Source organism: Anopheles nili, chromosome X (assembly GCF_943737925.1).
Source record: "Anopheles nili chromosome X, idAnoNiliSN_F5_01, whole genome shotgun sequence".
NCBI lineage: Eukaryota > Metazoa > Arthropoda > Insecta > Diptera > Culicidae > Anopheles > Anopheles nili.
In genome coordinates this window covers 1392595-1408749 of record NC_071293.1, presented here as the reverse complement: position 1 = coordinate 1408749, position 16155 = coordinate 1392595, and the positions used below count along the sequence as shown (strand labels likewise).

Genomic DNA, 16155 nt, shown 5'->3' with positions numbered 1-16155 from the left:
TGCTTACCACCCTTTTCAATATCGTTACCCACCCCTCTCCCCTGGTGGGCCCTTTCCGGCTCGGGGTGGGCATCGAAGAGTGGGATGGATGAAGTATGGTGAATATGATTATGTGCGCCGATGCTAAACTGCCGCCGGCAGGACGCTCATCGTTCGGGAATGTGAAGAGTGTGTGTGCGTGTGTGTGTGATTTTTTGTTATCTTCATACTTTTTTTGATTAATTGTGCACCGTCTGACGGCGAGGTGATGAATCCTATCACCGGGCGATGGGCTGGCTGTGGGTTTTGTCGATTTTTCCCTGCGTTTTTCCGGATTTCCATTTGCACCGAGCTGTGCATTTTCATGGGTTGGCTGTGCAATCGTTCCCAAGTAGTCGGCACGGGCAGTACAGCTTTATTGGTAGAAAATACTCCCTCTTTCTCTCTCTCTCTCTCTCTTTCTTTATCTCTCTACTCTGTCTGTCTCTTTCTCACTTACTCATGTTCGTTCTGGAAAAAGGGGGGCGAGTGATAATTGACTCACTAAAACAGATTCCATTCATTTCGGATTCGTCTCTCGACAACCTTCTAGTTTCTTTCTCTTTTTTCTTTATCCCTTCAACTCTCCCGTCCCTTCTCCATCAGCCCATCCCTTCCCATCCCCCTTCACTACCGCTTCTTTGTACGAACGCAGCATGGGTAAACAAGATGGACCAGTAACGGAAAAGAATCGACCATGTCCTGCCAGTGATCATTAATCATGACCCCATGACACGTTTACTTTGCACGTGGAAAAAGGGTTCGCCGGCGGTTCATCAGTGCGCTGGGAGTGGCATGAATGAAAAGACACCGAAAGTAAGGGCGAGCGTTGTGCAAACAGAGTTAATGAATTTCAATCCACTCGCTGGCCCATCCGCCCTTGGGTCATTGTTCGATTGTTTCACCTGGCGGAAATGGCGAAAATCAATGCGACCTCGGCAGCTTTTTTCTTCGCATCGGCGATCTGAGTTTACGGAGGGGATGTACTTTTCCATCCGACCTCACGCTCTGTGTCTGATCCTCGACATTTCCGGCACCCACTCACACACTTGTCTTGGAATCTTGTGTTGGTAATTGAATCCCTCAACTTCGCGTCGTTGTTGTTGGCGTTGCTCCGTCCGGCTCTGAAACGTCCTGGCTCCAACCCCAGAGCAGCCCTTCTAAGGGTGAAATCTTCTTAGGCGAAATGCCCCTGCAGTGTGTTCCAGATCCGAAGCATGACGACAAATGTATAAGCTGTGCGCGAAGAGAACGGAAATATCAGACGGATGGAGGGATCGTCTGGAACCGGATGACGCACTAGAGTGACCGTTAGTAGAACGCTGTATGTGTGTGTGTGCAACCGTGTAAATATATAGAACCGGTCATACCTGGGCAGGTGACGAAGATGCAGGTTCCGACGGACGCGTTCGTGGGAACTAGGCTAGAACTAGTACAATAAGCGACAACCTTCCGTGGTATGGGAGGAATGGAGCAAAGCAAAAAAAAATAAGAAAACAAAAAACATTCCTACAAGTAAAGCCTGCTTTCTCCTGTGGGAGCGAGCGCAGGACGAACCTTTTGGTAGCGCGAAGGCAAATCAACTCGCAACCTAACTCGGCTAACTACTTACGCTTACGACAACTTGAATTCCGCCAGCGCGGGATGGATGTGCGTTTATCTCCATATTAACAAAAAACATATGTTCGTATGCCGTATCCTTGTGATATCCTTATAAACATATCCTAACGTGCGATGGGCCTGCGAGGGGGCCGCGTGGCCATATCATATTGGGGTTGTTTTTCCCGAGGCGGAGGCCAAGTAAATGGCCGCTGGGGGTGGCGAACGGGAACACTAGAAAGCAGCCATAGTACACGCATACGCATTCGCATGTGGGAGGGAAGCCCTCACAGCCGCTTAACGATATGTAACCCATCCTTGCACGATGGATGCTGCCCCGATTCGATTTTCCCAAGCCGGCGGCCCTTCGAAGGGTACACGCGGGCGCAAGTAGGAGGGAGGAAAGGTGATGGGGAGCTGGGGACTTATGTTGACTGGGAAATTGTAAATCACCCTCGCGCACTGCCCCAGAGAGGGTCTCCGGCATGGTCATAGAGCATCATAAAGCATAAAAGCATACCTATACATATGGAGTTAGTGCAATGAAACGCAAACGAAACTACAAATAAGAGGAGTACCGGAGTGAGATCGTCAATGAAGGTGTGGAAGAGAGTGAATGGTGAGGGGAGAAGGAGGGGGAGGGGGAGGGGGAGCACCAAAAAGGAAGAGTGTAGGGTGAGAAAGAAAGCAAAATATCAAGTATCACTAAAAAGCGAAAATTATCAACCAAAAAACAAAACAGCATCCCCCCAGTATCCAGTATTTATACGAACGGCAACCCCCAACTTGTTATACACTTATCCGAGAAAGGACTAACTGAGGAGTGGAGGGAGAGGCTCCCCCTTCACCAGGCAGTTCGGTGTGTGCTTCGCCACATCAAGTTACAACAAACAAACTGAACAAAAGTATGTAAAATCAAATAAAAAACACTAAAACAAAACGAGAGAGAACAAAAAAAAACAAGCCAACGAAAGGAAAATCGGCCCAAGTGCCGACGTTCTTCTGCGACATTCGAAAGATCCGGTCGGCCCAGGTTCCACTCTTAATTTGAGCCCTTTTCCGGGACTCCAACCAGAGTCGGATATTTATTCGTCCAGCCCTTCTTTAGCCCTTCGTGCGCGTTTGCAGAACGTGCGGTCTCTGAGCGGCCGTAAATTACGCCATGGTCTGCATATCCGTGCTAACCGGAAGAAGTGCCAGTGAGTGGGCGCGAAGACGGGAGGAAGAGGTAGAAGGGATCTGTGGTGAGAAAGGATGAGAGTAAAGCGTAAGTGAAAGTGCGCGAGAAACACCTTTGGCATCCTTCGATTGCTTTTCGGTACCACTTTTCGGTAACCCTCAACTGCAGGACTCCGTTTCTACCCTTTCGGTGATGGTAATTTGAATTTTCCCTCTCTTCCTGTCTCGGGTTGCCACCAGGCAATTGGGATATCGGTTCCAGTTTAAGTGCACTCGGTCAATCATGTTTTCCGGCCGGTGAGTAGCATCCGCATCAGAGAGACAGAGAGAGAAAGAGAGAGCGAGAGAAAGAGAAAAGATCTAGCATGGGAGGTGCGAATGAGATGATACCAGAGGAGGCAAGGGAGCACGGATGGGGTAACGAAGGTGGAGAAAGGAGTAGTGGGGGGCTAAATAAATCATGATTATCCTTTTTTTTTGCTTTCGGTACAAACCAAAACACACGATGTTTGTACTTTGGCGCTTTGTTTTTCCTCGTCGGTAAAGCACGACAAAGCTGAACCAAAAGGGCAGCCCGAAAGGACTCCCGGTGCGTCGTCCTTTCGGTCGGGTCGACGATCTGGAAGGAGACACACCCGGATCGGTTCGTGCGAATAGCAGAAGTGGCTTTAGCTGAAAGAGGGCAGCCGCAAAAAAGCACTCGCTGAAACCGTGAGCCAAAAATCTCTAAATGGATTCACCTTCAAAGGAAAGTTTATCCTTGCGCTCCATCCATGAGTCGGTGTGGGGCGCTTCCAAATGTACCTTTTTAAATGTATACAGTGTTTCATAATAAATAAAATTACTACGTGACACGTTTGCGGAACGAGAGCGTGCGAGTGAGCCAGCTCGGGCACCGGTGTTGATTATGTGGCGCAAGTTCCGGCTGTTTTTCCGGCCCCATTTTCCGGCGTGTCCGGGAAGCGTGAGCGCTATTTTTATGCCGGACTTCTCCGGGTTCCGAGCATTTTGCTTCCTGACGGATGTGAGCCGATGGTGCGACTGACGCATTTTCGAACCCTGCAACCACAGCTTCTTCAGTATTCCTCGAGCTCAAGCCACCTGCGGCCGTGTGAGTGCGTGCATCATGAATCAATCTGCAATCACGTTGGTTCATCGGCGGGCAGTTTATCGGGTGAGCGTCCCGATGTTGGGACTATCAAATCATAATTTACCACCGCAACCACCGCGGCTGGAGTGCTCCACCAGTTCGGCATCCATTTTCATTTCGTGCTCAATCGCTGGTCCTTTCTCCGTTTGGCCCGATTCAGACGGCCACGCTGGGTGACGGGACGGGTGGACTGGACTGCTTTTCCGGCCCACTCCGATTCGCTTTGGGAAGCGGAAAACCCATAAACCGGGGCCTTTCCGGTAAATGCAATTCGCCACCCTCGGGAAAGCAGCACCCCGAACAAACATTCGTTCGAAGCCGTCTGAAAGCTGTCACCTTAATTTAATTTATTGCCATTAAATGCTCAACCTCGTGGCTTTCAGCTGCCATTTTCTCTGATCTCGGGCCACCGGGCAGGTCGATTTAGTGTGCTCCTTCCGGCAAACCCGAGCCGGCAAGACAACCGGTCCGTTACCGTTTTCTATTTCCGTTTCTACGCGCACCTTGCGCTTGCGAACGGCCCTCTTTTAGGCGGCCGGGGTTAGTTTTTACAAATTTATTTATTTATCACCGCACTAGCAACGTACCAGTGAGCTCGGAACCATGGACGGCATGAGGAATGGATGCGAGTAAGAACGCGAAAGAGACAAATCCGCCCGAACTGCCGCCCGGCCTGGAGGAAAAGTGCTACCACACATAAATTCATTTTTGTTGCCCTACGCCTAAGCACGAGTCCTTAGTCCTGTTGACAGCCGTGTCGTTCTGGGCATCTTCTCTGAAACGTGCTACGCGCGTCCATCTGCGAGCCCGGGCAGAAATCCACGCCAGATTTGCAGTTAATTAACATTTACGTACGCCTTCTCCGATGCCGGGGATTTTCCAGGGTTTTTACGCCCGACGAGTAACGGAAACCACTGGCAGTGCTGCGAATCGATCGCCTTCCCTTCGGGTTTGCATGTATGAATTCAAGACCGATTGCGATGATTGATGAAGTTCGGATGCACGTTCGACTCAACCTGAAGCGCTCGAGCACCCGGCTTTAAACGGTATGCCTGTTCGCCGAAGGATTGCTCACGCACGACGCTTTGCAGCAGCGCACAGGTCACCCAGCGAGGCATCCCTAATAATCGCACTGATTTATGGTACGTGACAGGTCACATTCAAATGCTGGCCGAGCGACTGACGCTCGCCAATATTGGAACTGATAGGGGCGAGGCACTTTTTCTTGGTGGGATCCTTCGACACTCCCCTGAATTGCATTTCTCGAGGAGTAGAAAATTTAATGAAATGATATATTTTATCAGACAAGCACACCTGTGCTAACATTGATAAGGTGACCCGTTCGTTCTTGGTCGAGAATTTATTGCAATGTGTGTGCTTTGGGCGCAGCCGGACACTTGCAACACGTGGGTTATGGAGCCGAGCACCACCAATGGACCGTCGTTGTAGGACAATGCTTCCACACTAATAGAGCACGTGTTCGCCGGTGTTGTTCAGACGTGCTAGAGCTTATTCTGATACAGATTAGGCGCAATAACTGTTTTTATCAATTTTTTTTATTGCAGAGTTGTTCAAAATTAGCGTACACGATGTAGTAAGTATATGAGCGCGAGTAACCAGGAATGAGCTTTGCAAAGCGGAAGCCTATTTTTTATCGGTGTGTCGAATGAATTAAAATCTGTAATAAGAATATCGAAACAAAACATTAACATACCACTCTAGGATAGGAAAGGGTGACAAAATTATTAAAATACCCAGTTGATACTCTACGGCAAACGCCGAAAATGTCATGCTTGTGCTTTGCTGGACACATAGAATAATGATTTTGTGAAGAAATCATATGGGCATTTAGATAACTGCCACCTGTTCGATAAAAAATCACTTTTATGGCTTCCGAATGGAGTGTCACGATACCGAGTAGTACCAGCACGATCGCTAACCCCAACACTGTGAGCCTGGCAAACCTCATTGCGTATCACTGAGAGTCTGGACTACGTTTTGCGAAGTAAGTTTTAGGAAACTTATAGATTTTATGTGAGCTTATCTGCTAAAGCCATTTGAAGGCCAAATATTGAACAAAATTCCACGTATTCTTATCTCTTACAGGGTTTGATAAATATGAATTCCAGTATCACGTTCTCAGTCACGGGGAAGAGCAAAAGCCTAAAAAAAAATCGTGTTGCGGCATATACCGCGGCTATCTGTCACTTTATCATTTCCACAGCTGCTACCGGATAGGTTAGGTGACCTCAATATGTTGGCGTTTTGCAAATTTAAGGTGCCCTTCTCGTCTGAATTCGCATTTGGTTGGTTAAGATAGATGACCCTAACCCCGGAAGTAGGACCCACTAACAAAGATAGAGAGGCCAGAGATAGCCACAATAGACACGTAATCCGTGACAGCAATACCATGACGGTGTAAAGTTTTCGGGTGCGCTAAACTACACTGTGCAATTGGTTCGATGGGCAGAATGCAACACTGTCTAGAGAAGAATGTAAGTAGGGACTGCGACATTCACAATGAACCAACCAATACAGGAAATCCAAGTTTACCTCATCACACGTCGACACCGATAGTGATGATCGAGCTGATAACAAGGCTGACAGACTTTGGGAGAGTCGAATAACTTCGATTTATTGACGGTCGTCTCGTAATTGTCACGTTCCGGCTTGTAAAAGATAACACGCCGGTTGGGAGCACTGGCGGGGAGAGTAGTTGTGAATGTGTTGGAGTTGAGTGGTGAGATCGCCTGGCTGCTTATCAGTACAACCAACAGCAACCGTCACTGATTCCGACCAAAATGACTCGCCATGGGTGTGTTTCCCTCAAGTTCCGATAGCGGAACCCAACTCTAACCTACGCCCTGGAATATCCTGGGTAAGACTGAATATAGCACGTACTTTCAAGAGCCACTCCAGTCAGACTAGCTCTAAGGGAGCTGTTGCTGATAAGAAAGTTCACAGAGCTGTCAAATATGGCGACATGCTTCAATCTCACCACAGAGGAGATATATGACTATGTGTCGTACAAAATGGGTTCTTGAAAGTGGGTCTCTTATACATGTATGGGTCTGGTTGACTAGAATGAAGACCTTCAGCTCCTTAGTGAGGGTGTGCCAACGCCGAAACTCGTTATCTTACCTTGGATGACAAGCTACAGTCCTTGCGTTAGTATTGATATGGTAATCAATCATAATCTGTAAGAAGAGCACCAAAAACAAAACATTAGTATTCCCATTCGAAATTGGCCATCAGGGAAAAAAAACACACAGACAAAACTTCTGGCGCTATTTTTATACGAACTAAACCTGCCACAACTTGTTGTTTGCGATTATTAAAACATGGCCACTTTACGACATTGTGAAAGCAAACCTATCAAGTAGCCATTTTCACATTTTTTACCCGGTTCCGTAAGAACTTGAGCGAACTGGTAACCGTTACTTTTTCTATGAAAAATCACTTTAATGGCTTCCGAATGGAGTGTCACGATACCGAGTAGTACCAGCACGATCGCTAACCCCAACACTGTGAGCCTGGCAAACCTCATTGCGTATCACTGAGAGTCTGGACTACGTTTTGCGAAGTAAGTTTTAGGAAACTTATAGATTTTATGTGAGCTTATCTGCTAAAGCCATTTGATGGCCAAATATTGAACAAAATTCCACGTATTCTTATCTCTTACAGGGTTTGATAAATATGAATTCCAGTATCACGTTCTCAGTCACGGGGAAGAGCAAAAGCCTAAAAAAAAATCGTGTTGCGGCATATACCGCGGCTATCTGTCACTTTATCATTTCCACAGCTGCTACCGGATAGGTTAGGTGACCTCAATATGTTGGCGTTTTGCAAATTTAAGGTGCCCTTCTCGTCTGAATTCGCATTTGGTTGGTTAAGATAGATGACCCTAACCCCGGAAGTAGGACCCACTAACAAAGATAGAGAGGCCAGAGATAGCCACAATAGACACGTAATCCGTGACAGCAATACCATGACGGTGTAAAGTTTTCGGGTGCGCTAAACTACACTGTGCAATTGGTTCGATGGGCAGAATGCAACACTGTCTAGAGAAGAATGTAAGTAGGGACTGCGACATTCACAATGAACCAACCAATACAGGAAATGCAAGTTTACCTCATCACACGTCGACACCGATAGTGACGATCGAGCTGATAACCAGGCTGACAGAGCTTGGGAGAGTCGAATAACTTTGATTTATTGACGGTCGTCTCGTTAATATCACGTTCCGGCTTGTAGAATATAACACGCCGGTTAGGAGCACTGACGGGGAGCGTAGTTGTGAATGTGTTGGAGTTGAGTGATGAGATCGCTTGACTGCTTATCAGTACAACCAACAGCAACAGCCACTGGCTCAGACCAAAATGACTCGCCATGGGTGTGTTTCCCTCAAGTTCCGATAGCAGGATCCAACACTAATCTACGCCCTGGAATATCCTGGGTAAGACTGAATATAGCACGTACTTTCAAGAGCCACTCCAGTCAGACTAGCTCTAAGGGAGCTGTTGCTGATAAGAAAGTTCACAGAGCTGTCAAATATGGCGACATGCTTCAATCTCACCACAGAGGAGATATATGACTATGTGTCGTACAAAATGGGTTCTTGAAAGTGGGTCTCTTATACATGTATGGGTCTGGTTGACTAGAATGAAGACCTTCAGCTCACGGTGAAGTGACTCAGAGCTTGAATATCTCTCACGGTTTGATACTTACCTGTCGAATGTAAAGTTATTCGTCTGATGTGGAATCAACAGTCACACCAGCATTTGTCAACACCATCGGGTCGGACTCTTTGATGATGATGGTGTTGTTCACGGGGTAGCTACCGTACTTGGTTGCCGTGATGGTCGGTTGAAAGAGATAGGTGTAGTTCGGGTTGCGATTATCGAACACTGGTGTGGGAAACGTGCTTGCTGCAGGAGAATATGTAGTGATTGGTGATGGTGCTGAAGTAGTAGTAGAGGTCGAAGGCCGCATCGTTGTTGTTCTGGTAGTAGTTGGCAGCAGTGCGTGTGCCAGGAAGTGATTTACTTGTGCGTTGTTTACGCCGTACCTCGAGGGTTTCCAGGCTGTGCGGAAAATTTCTAGTATCTCTTCCTCATGCACTACATTTGGTTGTAAAGGTTTACGAGTGCGTATATACTTCCAATAGTTGGGTTCCAACCGCCCAGCCCAGACAGCAGCACCAATCAACACAATTAACGGAAGCACGACATTCCCGCGGATCCTGAACATCGTGAAGCGGACTTGAAATAGAACAGACCAGTCGTGTTGCTCGGTGTCCTAATGACTGAAACAAATATTTCGGGGTTTATAAAATTCGGCACTGAATGCTTTTGAAGCCGCACGAATTGACCTTTAACCTTGTGTTTCTCCTAACACAGCAATTGAGGCTTATCGTCGCTAATCGAGGCCTCGCCCTACGGGAAGTGGTATTTTTTTTCGGAAGCCTACTTTCAGGCGCATCAAAAAGCATGAGCGGCAATCGTATACCAAGCTAATCTTTATTGATCGCCCAACATACAGCAATATTCCAGTGTTCAGGATCGTTCGGTGATTGCGAAGAGGCGTCAAATCAGCATCAGAATCCAGAGATCGCCTTCGGTGAGGCGGTCGTCACGTCCAGCTCCTTCGAATCGCTGCCGTTGAACTTGTCCCGCAGATATTCGCGCACGTTCGAGGCGTACTCCTTCGCCTTGGATGTGCTCTTCTTGACGCCTTCTTTCACCTTCACCACTCCCTCCTGGACCCCCTCCTTTACCTTAGTCGATAGGTCACCCAGAAAGCCCTTCACGCGGTCGATCGTCCCAGGTTTTTCCTCGCTCGAGTCCACCTCGACGAGGTCGAGATGCGAACGCTGTTCTGGCACAGACTTAGACGACACCAGTGCCGCAATCACCAGCAGCACTCCCAACGTCAGGATCAGCTTGGAGCCCATCGTGCTCAGTGGCCGCTTCAACACTACTTCTGATATTGATTCTTTCTGACACTACTAACTGTCGACGAAGGCGACACCTGTAGCAGTTTGGACGGAAGACGGAAACACCGCGACTGGCTGCACTAACGGAAAAAACTGTTCGGTAACGCTCGGGTGGCTAGAGCCTTGACTTTGAAGGACGTGATAGAGTGGCTAATTAGCCGGCGCGAGAACAACTATCTCGATGCTCGGAAGTCGATCGAGTGCGGCGATCAAGCGCTACTGAGGTGCACAATGCCTTGCTAGATCCAGCTCGCACATGGGTGGGGCGAGTGCCCTATGCCCAACTGCGTCACTCCGCCTGCTAGCGTGGGTAATTTATTTATTAAATCAACACTGATTGGATGAGTGCCAGCGTGGAAGGATGCTGCGCAAGCTCGGCCCCTCCAGGGTCATTACCGAGTCTGCGATCGTTAAAACCGAATTAAACCGACCACTTATTGGCCGTAGGGCACCTGCTCTACCTTCATTAGCCGGCGATAATGGCCGCCGGAAGCGACGATCGTCGATGCACTCACAACATGAGGCATGACTCATCGCTCGCGCGCTAACGAGAGCGACCGGCGGCCATTATCGCAATGCAGTCGGGCGCCATTGCGCCCGCCCATCGCGCCGTCTACCCCGTAACCCTACGGCTCTTCCAGCCGCCAGCCCATTATCACGCAGATCGAGATCCGTTTGCTAATCAAATCAATTTATTTCCTTCTTCTGCTGCTGCTCGCGAACGGTTGGCCCGAGTGGGAAGACGTGCGATTTGTGGAGGTACCCGAGGAGATGAGAGTGTAGATGGTTTGGGTGGCTGGTAGGCGTGTGTGTGTGTGTGTGTGTGTGAGCAAATAAGCGCTCGTGGGCTTATACACCGGGTGACATTAACAGTAATGGAATTAAATTAAAAAATCACACTTCCCAACGAACCGCTCTCGCGGTTGGGTGTGATTGTGGGATTAAGGAGTAGGGAAAAGGATGATGGGAAAGGGTGAGGGCGAGGGACCCTCGAGGCTCAGAACACGTTCCGGCACTTTCCATTCACCACCTCCTGTCCACTCTTGCACGCTAGAGGGCCTGCAATGATGAAGCGATTGTCCACCGCTGCCGTCGTCGTGACCGGTGACTCCGTGACGTCACGTTCATCAGTGTCGCCCTCTTGCGAGGGTTTTAGCGGCGCCGGGTAGTCCTTGTCGTTGAAGAAGATCCGCTCGTCGTCCTCGTCATCGTTGGGCACAATCTGGGCCGGTTCGTTGGACACACCGACGGCGCCCCCGAATGCGGGTAAACCGGAGTCAACCGGGCCAGGTGCGCCTGGTGCGCTGATTGAAGGACTCTCGGTTGATGGGGTGGCCGAGGTGAGTGCAGCGGCGGTCGAGGTAGAGCCGTTGGTGGCTGGATGTTCCGTTTGTGCCTCTGCACCGGTTCCGGTAAGCTTGCTCCGGACGTAGTCGTAACCCTGCATCACGCCATCCTTCACTGAGCTTGCGGCGATCTCGAAGCTCTCCTTCATCTTGGCTGTGCCCTGCTTGAACGCGGACGTGAAGTCGTCGAGGAACCGCGACATCTTGCTACCCTCGGTAGGGTTTTCGGTGGGTATCTCCAAAGCGGGCGTGACGGTTGGGATGGCCGGAACATCACTACGTGCCGTCAACGAATCCACGGGAGTCGCCAAACCCGCGCTCGTCAGACATAACACAGCGCCCACGCACAGCCACTGCTGCGTCGAGATCATGTCACTAGAATGACGTGCACAACCGACCGGAACAAAACTGCGAGTCGACGAGCTGACTTCCGCAAGATACGCACTTTGAAATCGCACGTCAACACCTCCCACTCTGACAGCACACGCGGCGAACTTTCTAATTCGCGCCCTCGAAACAAAGTCACTGAGCCAACCTTGACAACCGTCTCGTCGAAGCACCGGATCGCGAATGAACCCGAACCGGACGAGCTGCTGTTCGAGGCCGAATTCCGTGCGCTAGTAGGAAGGTGTTGCGGAGACCTCGCAATGCCCCTCGGACCTGATCGAGCTTAGACCGCAGCCGGGTACGTGCGCACCAATACAGACGCACCTCCAGACGCTGCGAGAGATCCGCACCTGCAGTTGCGGATGCAAATTACCCGGTCCCGAGAACCTCTGGCGCGCCCGGGAACTCGAGCGTGGAGGAGGCGTCATTTGTTTGGCGAGTGATCGTGCAACGCTGACAGATCGGCTGGCAAATGCTACATAGAGCGGGTTCAGAGGAAACACTCCGGCCAGTGGAGATCAGCCCGAAAACTGCTGCTTCCAGCAAATAACGGTACGCAAACAGCCCCCGATGCAACCGGTTTGACAACCGAACCAGGCGATCAGTTTTGGAAATGGCCCTCTGTATCTTTGCGACTTTGTGTGGACTTTGTGGAATCTCCGATCTATTTTGGGCAGCACCAAACACTCACTCGATAGAGAGAGAGAGAGAGAGAGAGAGAGAGAGAGAGAGAGAGAATGACACACACACAGAGTGCGGAGTTGACGGCAGAAGATTAACACTTTCGATTCTCGCCTTCGAGCCGACGGTAATCAAGTTGATTATCCAGGAAGCAAAGAAAAACACGTCCCGTGGGGTGTTTGATCTGCTCACTTATGTGTAAGGAAGTAACTCGGGAGGAGACTTTATTGGGGTCGACATTCGCTGTGGGGTGATGCCGCCCGGCTGGGGTCGTTTTCGGTTCATCGAAGGTGTTGTGTCCATTAGCCTATGACGGCTTTAGCTCCTGCGACCACGGGGGCTACCTTCCTTACTACGTTGCCTACTCGACGTCCGGCTCCTCGCTGCAAATGAGAAGGTTAGTCACCCGGGAATTGAAAAGGGTTTTGACCAGTTTTTGCCTAAACCAGTCGGGCTTACCAGTCTTCTAACGAATTTCCGGAACGGTGCTGCCTCACTTTGGCCCAAAAAGACGGCCATCAGCAGCATCGAGACTAGGAAGATCAGCTTGAAGTTCATGGCGAGACGTTGAGATGGCTTGATTTGCGAATGGTAGCGTCTCCTCTGGGGTCAGTTTATATATCTTTTATTCATACTGCAGAACAGCACCCTCGAGGGGAACTTTGACGAGCAGTATTTACTAGTGGCAATCATTTGCTGTCTGATGTCGACTAATATCGATAAGATTTGAATTGAACAACCCGAGCTCGAGTGCAAAGTTTGCTTTTATAACATCTTGCTCCATTAACATGGTCAGTGAGCTATTCCTGTTTTGGCGGGCATTGTATCAGCAGAGGATGCACCTTTCGAACACGAACGAACGACGGTGTTGGGTGAAACGAACCGAGAATCATTTAGAATCATGCACTCGCCCACCTGATGCCGAAATCTTGTTCAAATAGTGTCGAGTTAAAATGCCTTACTTCTTTTATTCTATTTGTCTTTTATTGTTGTACTTGCCACATGAATAAAGAAGACAAAGAGTGAGGCGATGAGGAAAGGGACGTTCGTTAATTTATCCAAATGTCGTAGCTTAAGGCCGCAAACAGGTTTGCCCCCTGCTCGAATGTAGGTTACATTCGAGAACTCACGACAACGGTGACAGCCAGAAGGGATCAATTTGAATAGCCGTGTGTTATACAATGCAACCGACAGCACCGATAAAGATACCTAAAGTCAAAGACGCCATTAACGCTATTAGCGTCGCCGCCATCAACTGCACGAGTGACTTCCGGTGGATGCCGGCGCTGTAACCGTATTGTAAATTCGGTCAATGTTTATCCCATCCCGGTAGCCTTAAATTAAGGCAATTGTCATGCTCCAGAAAGCCTTCAAGGCTGCCGAAAATGAGGCTAAATAGATCAGCTAAAATGTCTCAACATCCAGCCACCAGGTTGGAGGTGGCTTGACATATTCGAAATGTCGTAAACCAGCAGAAGAGGCGTACTAGGAGAAAGCTACGATGGACTGTGAAAAAACTCGGCAATCAAGCTCAAGCTTCACGCGGGATTGAGACATTGACCATTGGCTCCGATTGCCTGATGCTCTTCCTACTTTTGACTGTGACACAAAACAATAACCTGCCAGAAGTTCATGATGAAAGAAGCTGCGCGTGATAAACACCATTAATCTGTCGCTTGACGCGGTGGTGTGATGCGTCACGATGGAAACACCCGGTCAGCGGGAAATGGGAGAGTTTCTATGTTTCTTTCACTTCCGTTTCGAAATGGCTAAGAATGCAGTATTCCATTTTGCTGTACTAATAAATAGATTTGCATGTAATTTATATGTCTTAAATGTGTTTATTTCTGGAGCATTATTCTAAACGAATCCAGAGAATGTGATGTATGGTTAGGAAGGACATCGTGGCGCAGCAAACATCTGCCTCCAAAGGACGCGTCAACCAAGGGCTTTGACACCCGCAACTACTGGAAGGGCTTTTTCCGTCGCCTTGAACACTCGCTTGCCAGCTCCCTCCTGCGAAACAAATATTAACGGAAGCGAGCAAGTAAATATCATCCTCCCTCAACCTTTTCCGGCTCGAGTTGTTAATTTGTGCACACTTACGACTTTTTTTCCGAGCTTTTTAAACCAGCCAGCTTCGGACTGGCCTGCCAGGAGAAGCGCTGCCAGGACGACAAGGAGCACGATCTTGCTGAAGTTCATTGTTGATCGGTTGAGTTGGTTGGGTTGCGAGGTTGAAAGTTGATGCTAGTCGGCTGAATCTTTCAGGCTCACTGATGGTGCCTCTGTGCCAAGAGGATTGATTTTATACTCGGAAAAGACTCCCAGATGAAAGAAGGCAAAGGGAATTCCCCTAACCAAATGCTCTAAAGAAAACCGATTGGCGTAAAGACACGCGCGCGCACTTCGATTTTGTGTTGCAGGAATGATCAGGTCCCACGCAGGGTAGATCCCCTGTTGCGAGCATTCAACGGGAATCGAAGTGAAGCTCAATCGGGGACTCCCCTTTGAAGGGAATTTCGTTCAGTATCCTGTGTAAATAGAGAGAAGACTCAAATGCAGCTTCTACGGGAAGTGTCGATCTAGAACGTTGGAGCCACACTTCCTTTTCTTCATGGAACTGGATGGGATTTTCTTAGTTTTATCCCGAACGCTTATTAAAATACATGAGTAAGCATGTGTAAAAAAGACTTGTTCATTTTTTGTTTGCTCGATCTGATACTGTTTCCCGTAGAAGCTGGCTAATGGTCCAGACAGTTCAACAAACGCAAACACACATACACGCCGCCCGGTGAATCCCCGTTCTCTTCGACGTCGATCTTGATGCAGTATTTGAGGCTCAGAACACATGCCAAACAAAGAGCGCTGTAGAGCAAAAGTGCAATTAGCAGTAACATAAACGGAGCATCTTCGAGGCACCGGAATAGCAAACAAAACGGACTTGTGAGGGATTCCCCGGTCGGGTGCTCTGCTTTGTATGCAAACAGGCTGCTTTCGCCGCAAACATCGTCAGTCATTTAAATAGCTTTCTTCAAGCTTGAGCTGCGTATCAGTCCCGTTGCAGTGCTCCGATCGTGAGGCATCGTCACGTGCAGCTTGAAATCGTCCCTTTGAAGCAAGATGAACTTTACCAAGCTTTTCATACTGGTCGCGATCGCAGTGCTGGTGATCGCCGGTGTCCACCAGGCGGATGGTGCTCCACGCTGGAAGTTCGGCAAGCGGTTGGTAAGATATCCCTTCTATCGCAGTGTCACGGCACGTGATACATGACCTCTGTACTTATTTTGAAACACACTTCATCTGGGGACTTTTTGCAGGAGAAACTCGGCCGGAATGTGTTCCGGGCGGCTAAGAAAGCGCTGCCCGTCATCGCTGGGTACAAGGCCCTAGGCTAGGATGTAGCAGTTCGACGATGATTTGATCGACGATGAACGTCCGCAACCACCCGCAACTTTAATGGCATCCATTATCAAATGTTTCACTGATCGACACCGGCCTCGGTGGACTTAATCGTAAGACTGAGTGGTAGGGCGTAGCTTCGACGCGTAAACCAGCGTACGTGCTGGGACAGCTGCTTTACAGTATTTTGTATCTGATAATGAATAAAACATAACCTTTTTGACACAACGCATTCGAGAAAATGTATCAAGGACTTCAAGCCAATGCGCTCATGGTGAAGACATTGAGGCGGACAAATAGAGCATGGGCAGACGTGATTCGTGGTACATCGATAGGTGCCACTTCAAGATCACCGGTGCGATGATTCGCCGTCCGGTCGGTGGCGAAATTTGTGATGT

General features: G+C 49.0%; 5 protein-coding genes and 1 long non-coding RNA gene across 6 annotated transcripts; 1 reads left to right on the top strand and 5 right to left on the bottom strand.

Moving 5' to 3' along the window:
- Nucleotides 1-5507: 5507 nt before the first annotated feature.
- LOC128729097 (uncharacterized) lies at nt 5508-8369 on the bottom strand. The gene is made up of 3 exons (XR_008411053.1): nt 8078-8369; nt 7088-7143; nt 5508-5624 (listed from the first exon to the last, which is right to left on the bottom strand). It is a non-coding gene; the product is annotated as an uncharacterized LOC128729097 (long non-coding RNA).
- Nucleotides 8370-8689: 320 nt separating this feature from the next.
- LOC128728367 (uncharacterized) lies at nt 8690-9196 on the bottom strand. Its single transcript, XM_053821989.1, has one exon. It carries the CDS (start codon nt 9194-9196, stop codon nt 8690-8692), a length of 507 nt encoding a protein of 168 aa, XP_053677964.1.
- Nucleotides 9197-9452: 256 nt separating this feature from the next.
- On the bottom strand, nt 9453-10390 carry LOC128728767 (uncharacterized). Its single transcript, XM_053822412.1, has one exon. It carries the CDS (start codon nt 9897-9899, stop codon nt 9543-9545), a length of 357 nt encoding a protein of 118 aa, XP_053678387.1. The 5' UTR covers nt 9900-10390; the 3' UTR covers nt 9453-9542.
- Nucleotides 10391-10611: 221 nt separating this feature from the next.
- On the bottom strand, nt 10612-11772 carry LOC128728845 (collagen alpha-1(XV) chain-like). Its single transcript, XM_053822493.1, has one exon. The coding sequence runs from the start codon at nt 11656-11658 to the stop codon at nt 10939-10941; it is 720 nt and encodes a 239-aa protein (XP_053678468.1). The 5' UTR covers nt 11659-11772; the 3' UTR covers nt 10612-10938.
- A 745-nt stretch (nt 11773-12517) lies between these two features.
- Nucleotides 12518-12966, bottom strand: LOC128728848 (cecropin-C-like). Its single transcript, XM_053822497.1, has 2 exons — nt 12815-12966; nt 12518-12738 (listed from the first exon to the last, which is right to left on the bottom strand). Exons 1-2 carry the CDS (start codon nt 12911-12913, stop codon nt 12658-12660), a joined length of 180 nt encoding a protein of 59 aa, XP_053678472.1. The 5' UTR covers nt 12914-12966; the 3' UTR covers nt 12518-12657.
- A 2454-nt stretch (nt 12967-15420) lies between these two features.
- Nucleotides 15421-15997, top strand: LOC128728847 (cecropin-B). The gene is made up of 2 exons (XM_053822496.1): nt 15421-15583; nt 15676-15997. Exons 1-2 carry the CDS (start codon nt 15479-15481, stop codon nt 15751-15753), a joined length of 183 nt encoding a protein of 60 aa, XP_053678471.1. The 5' UTR covers nt 15421-15478; the 3' UTR covers nt 15754-15997.
- Nucleotides 15998-16155: the final 158 nt, after the last annotated feature.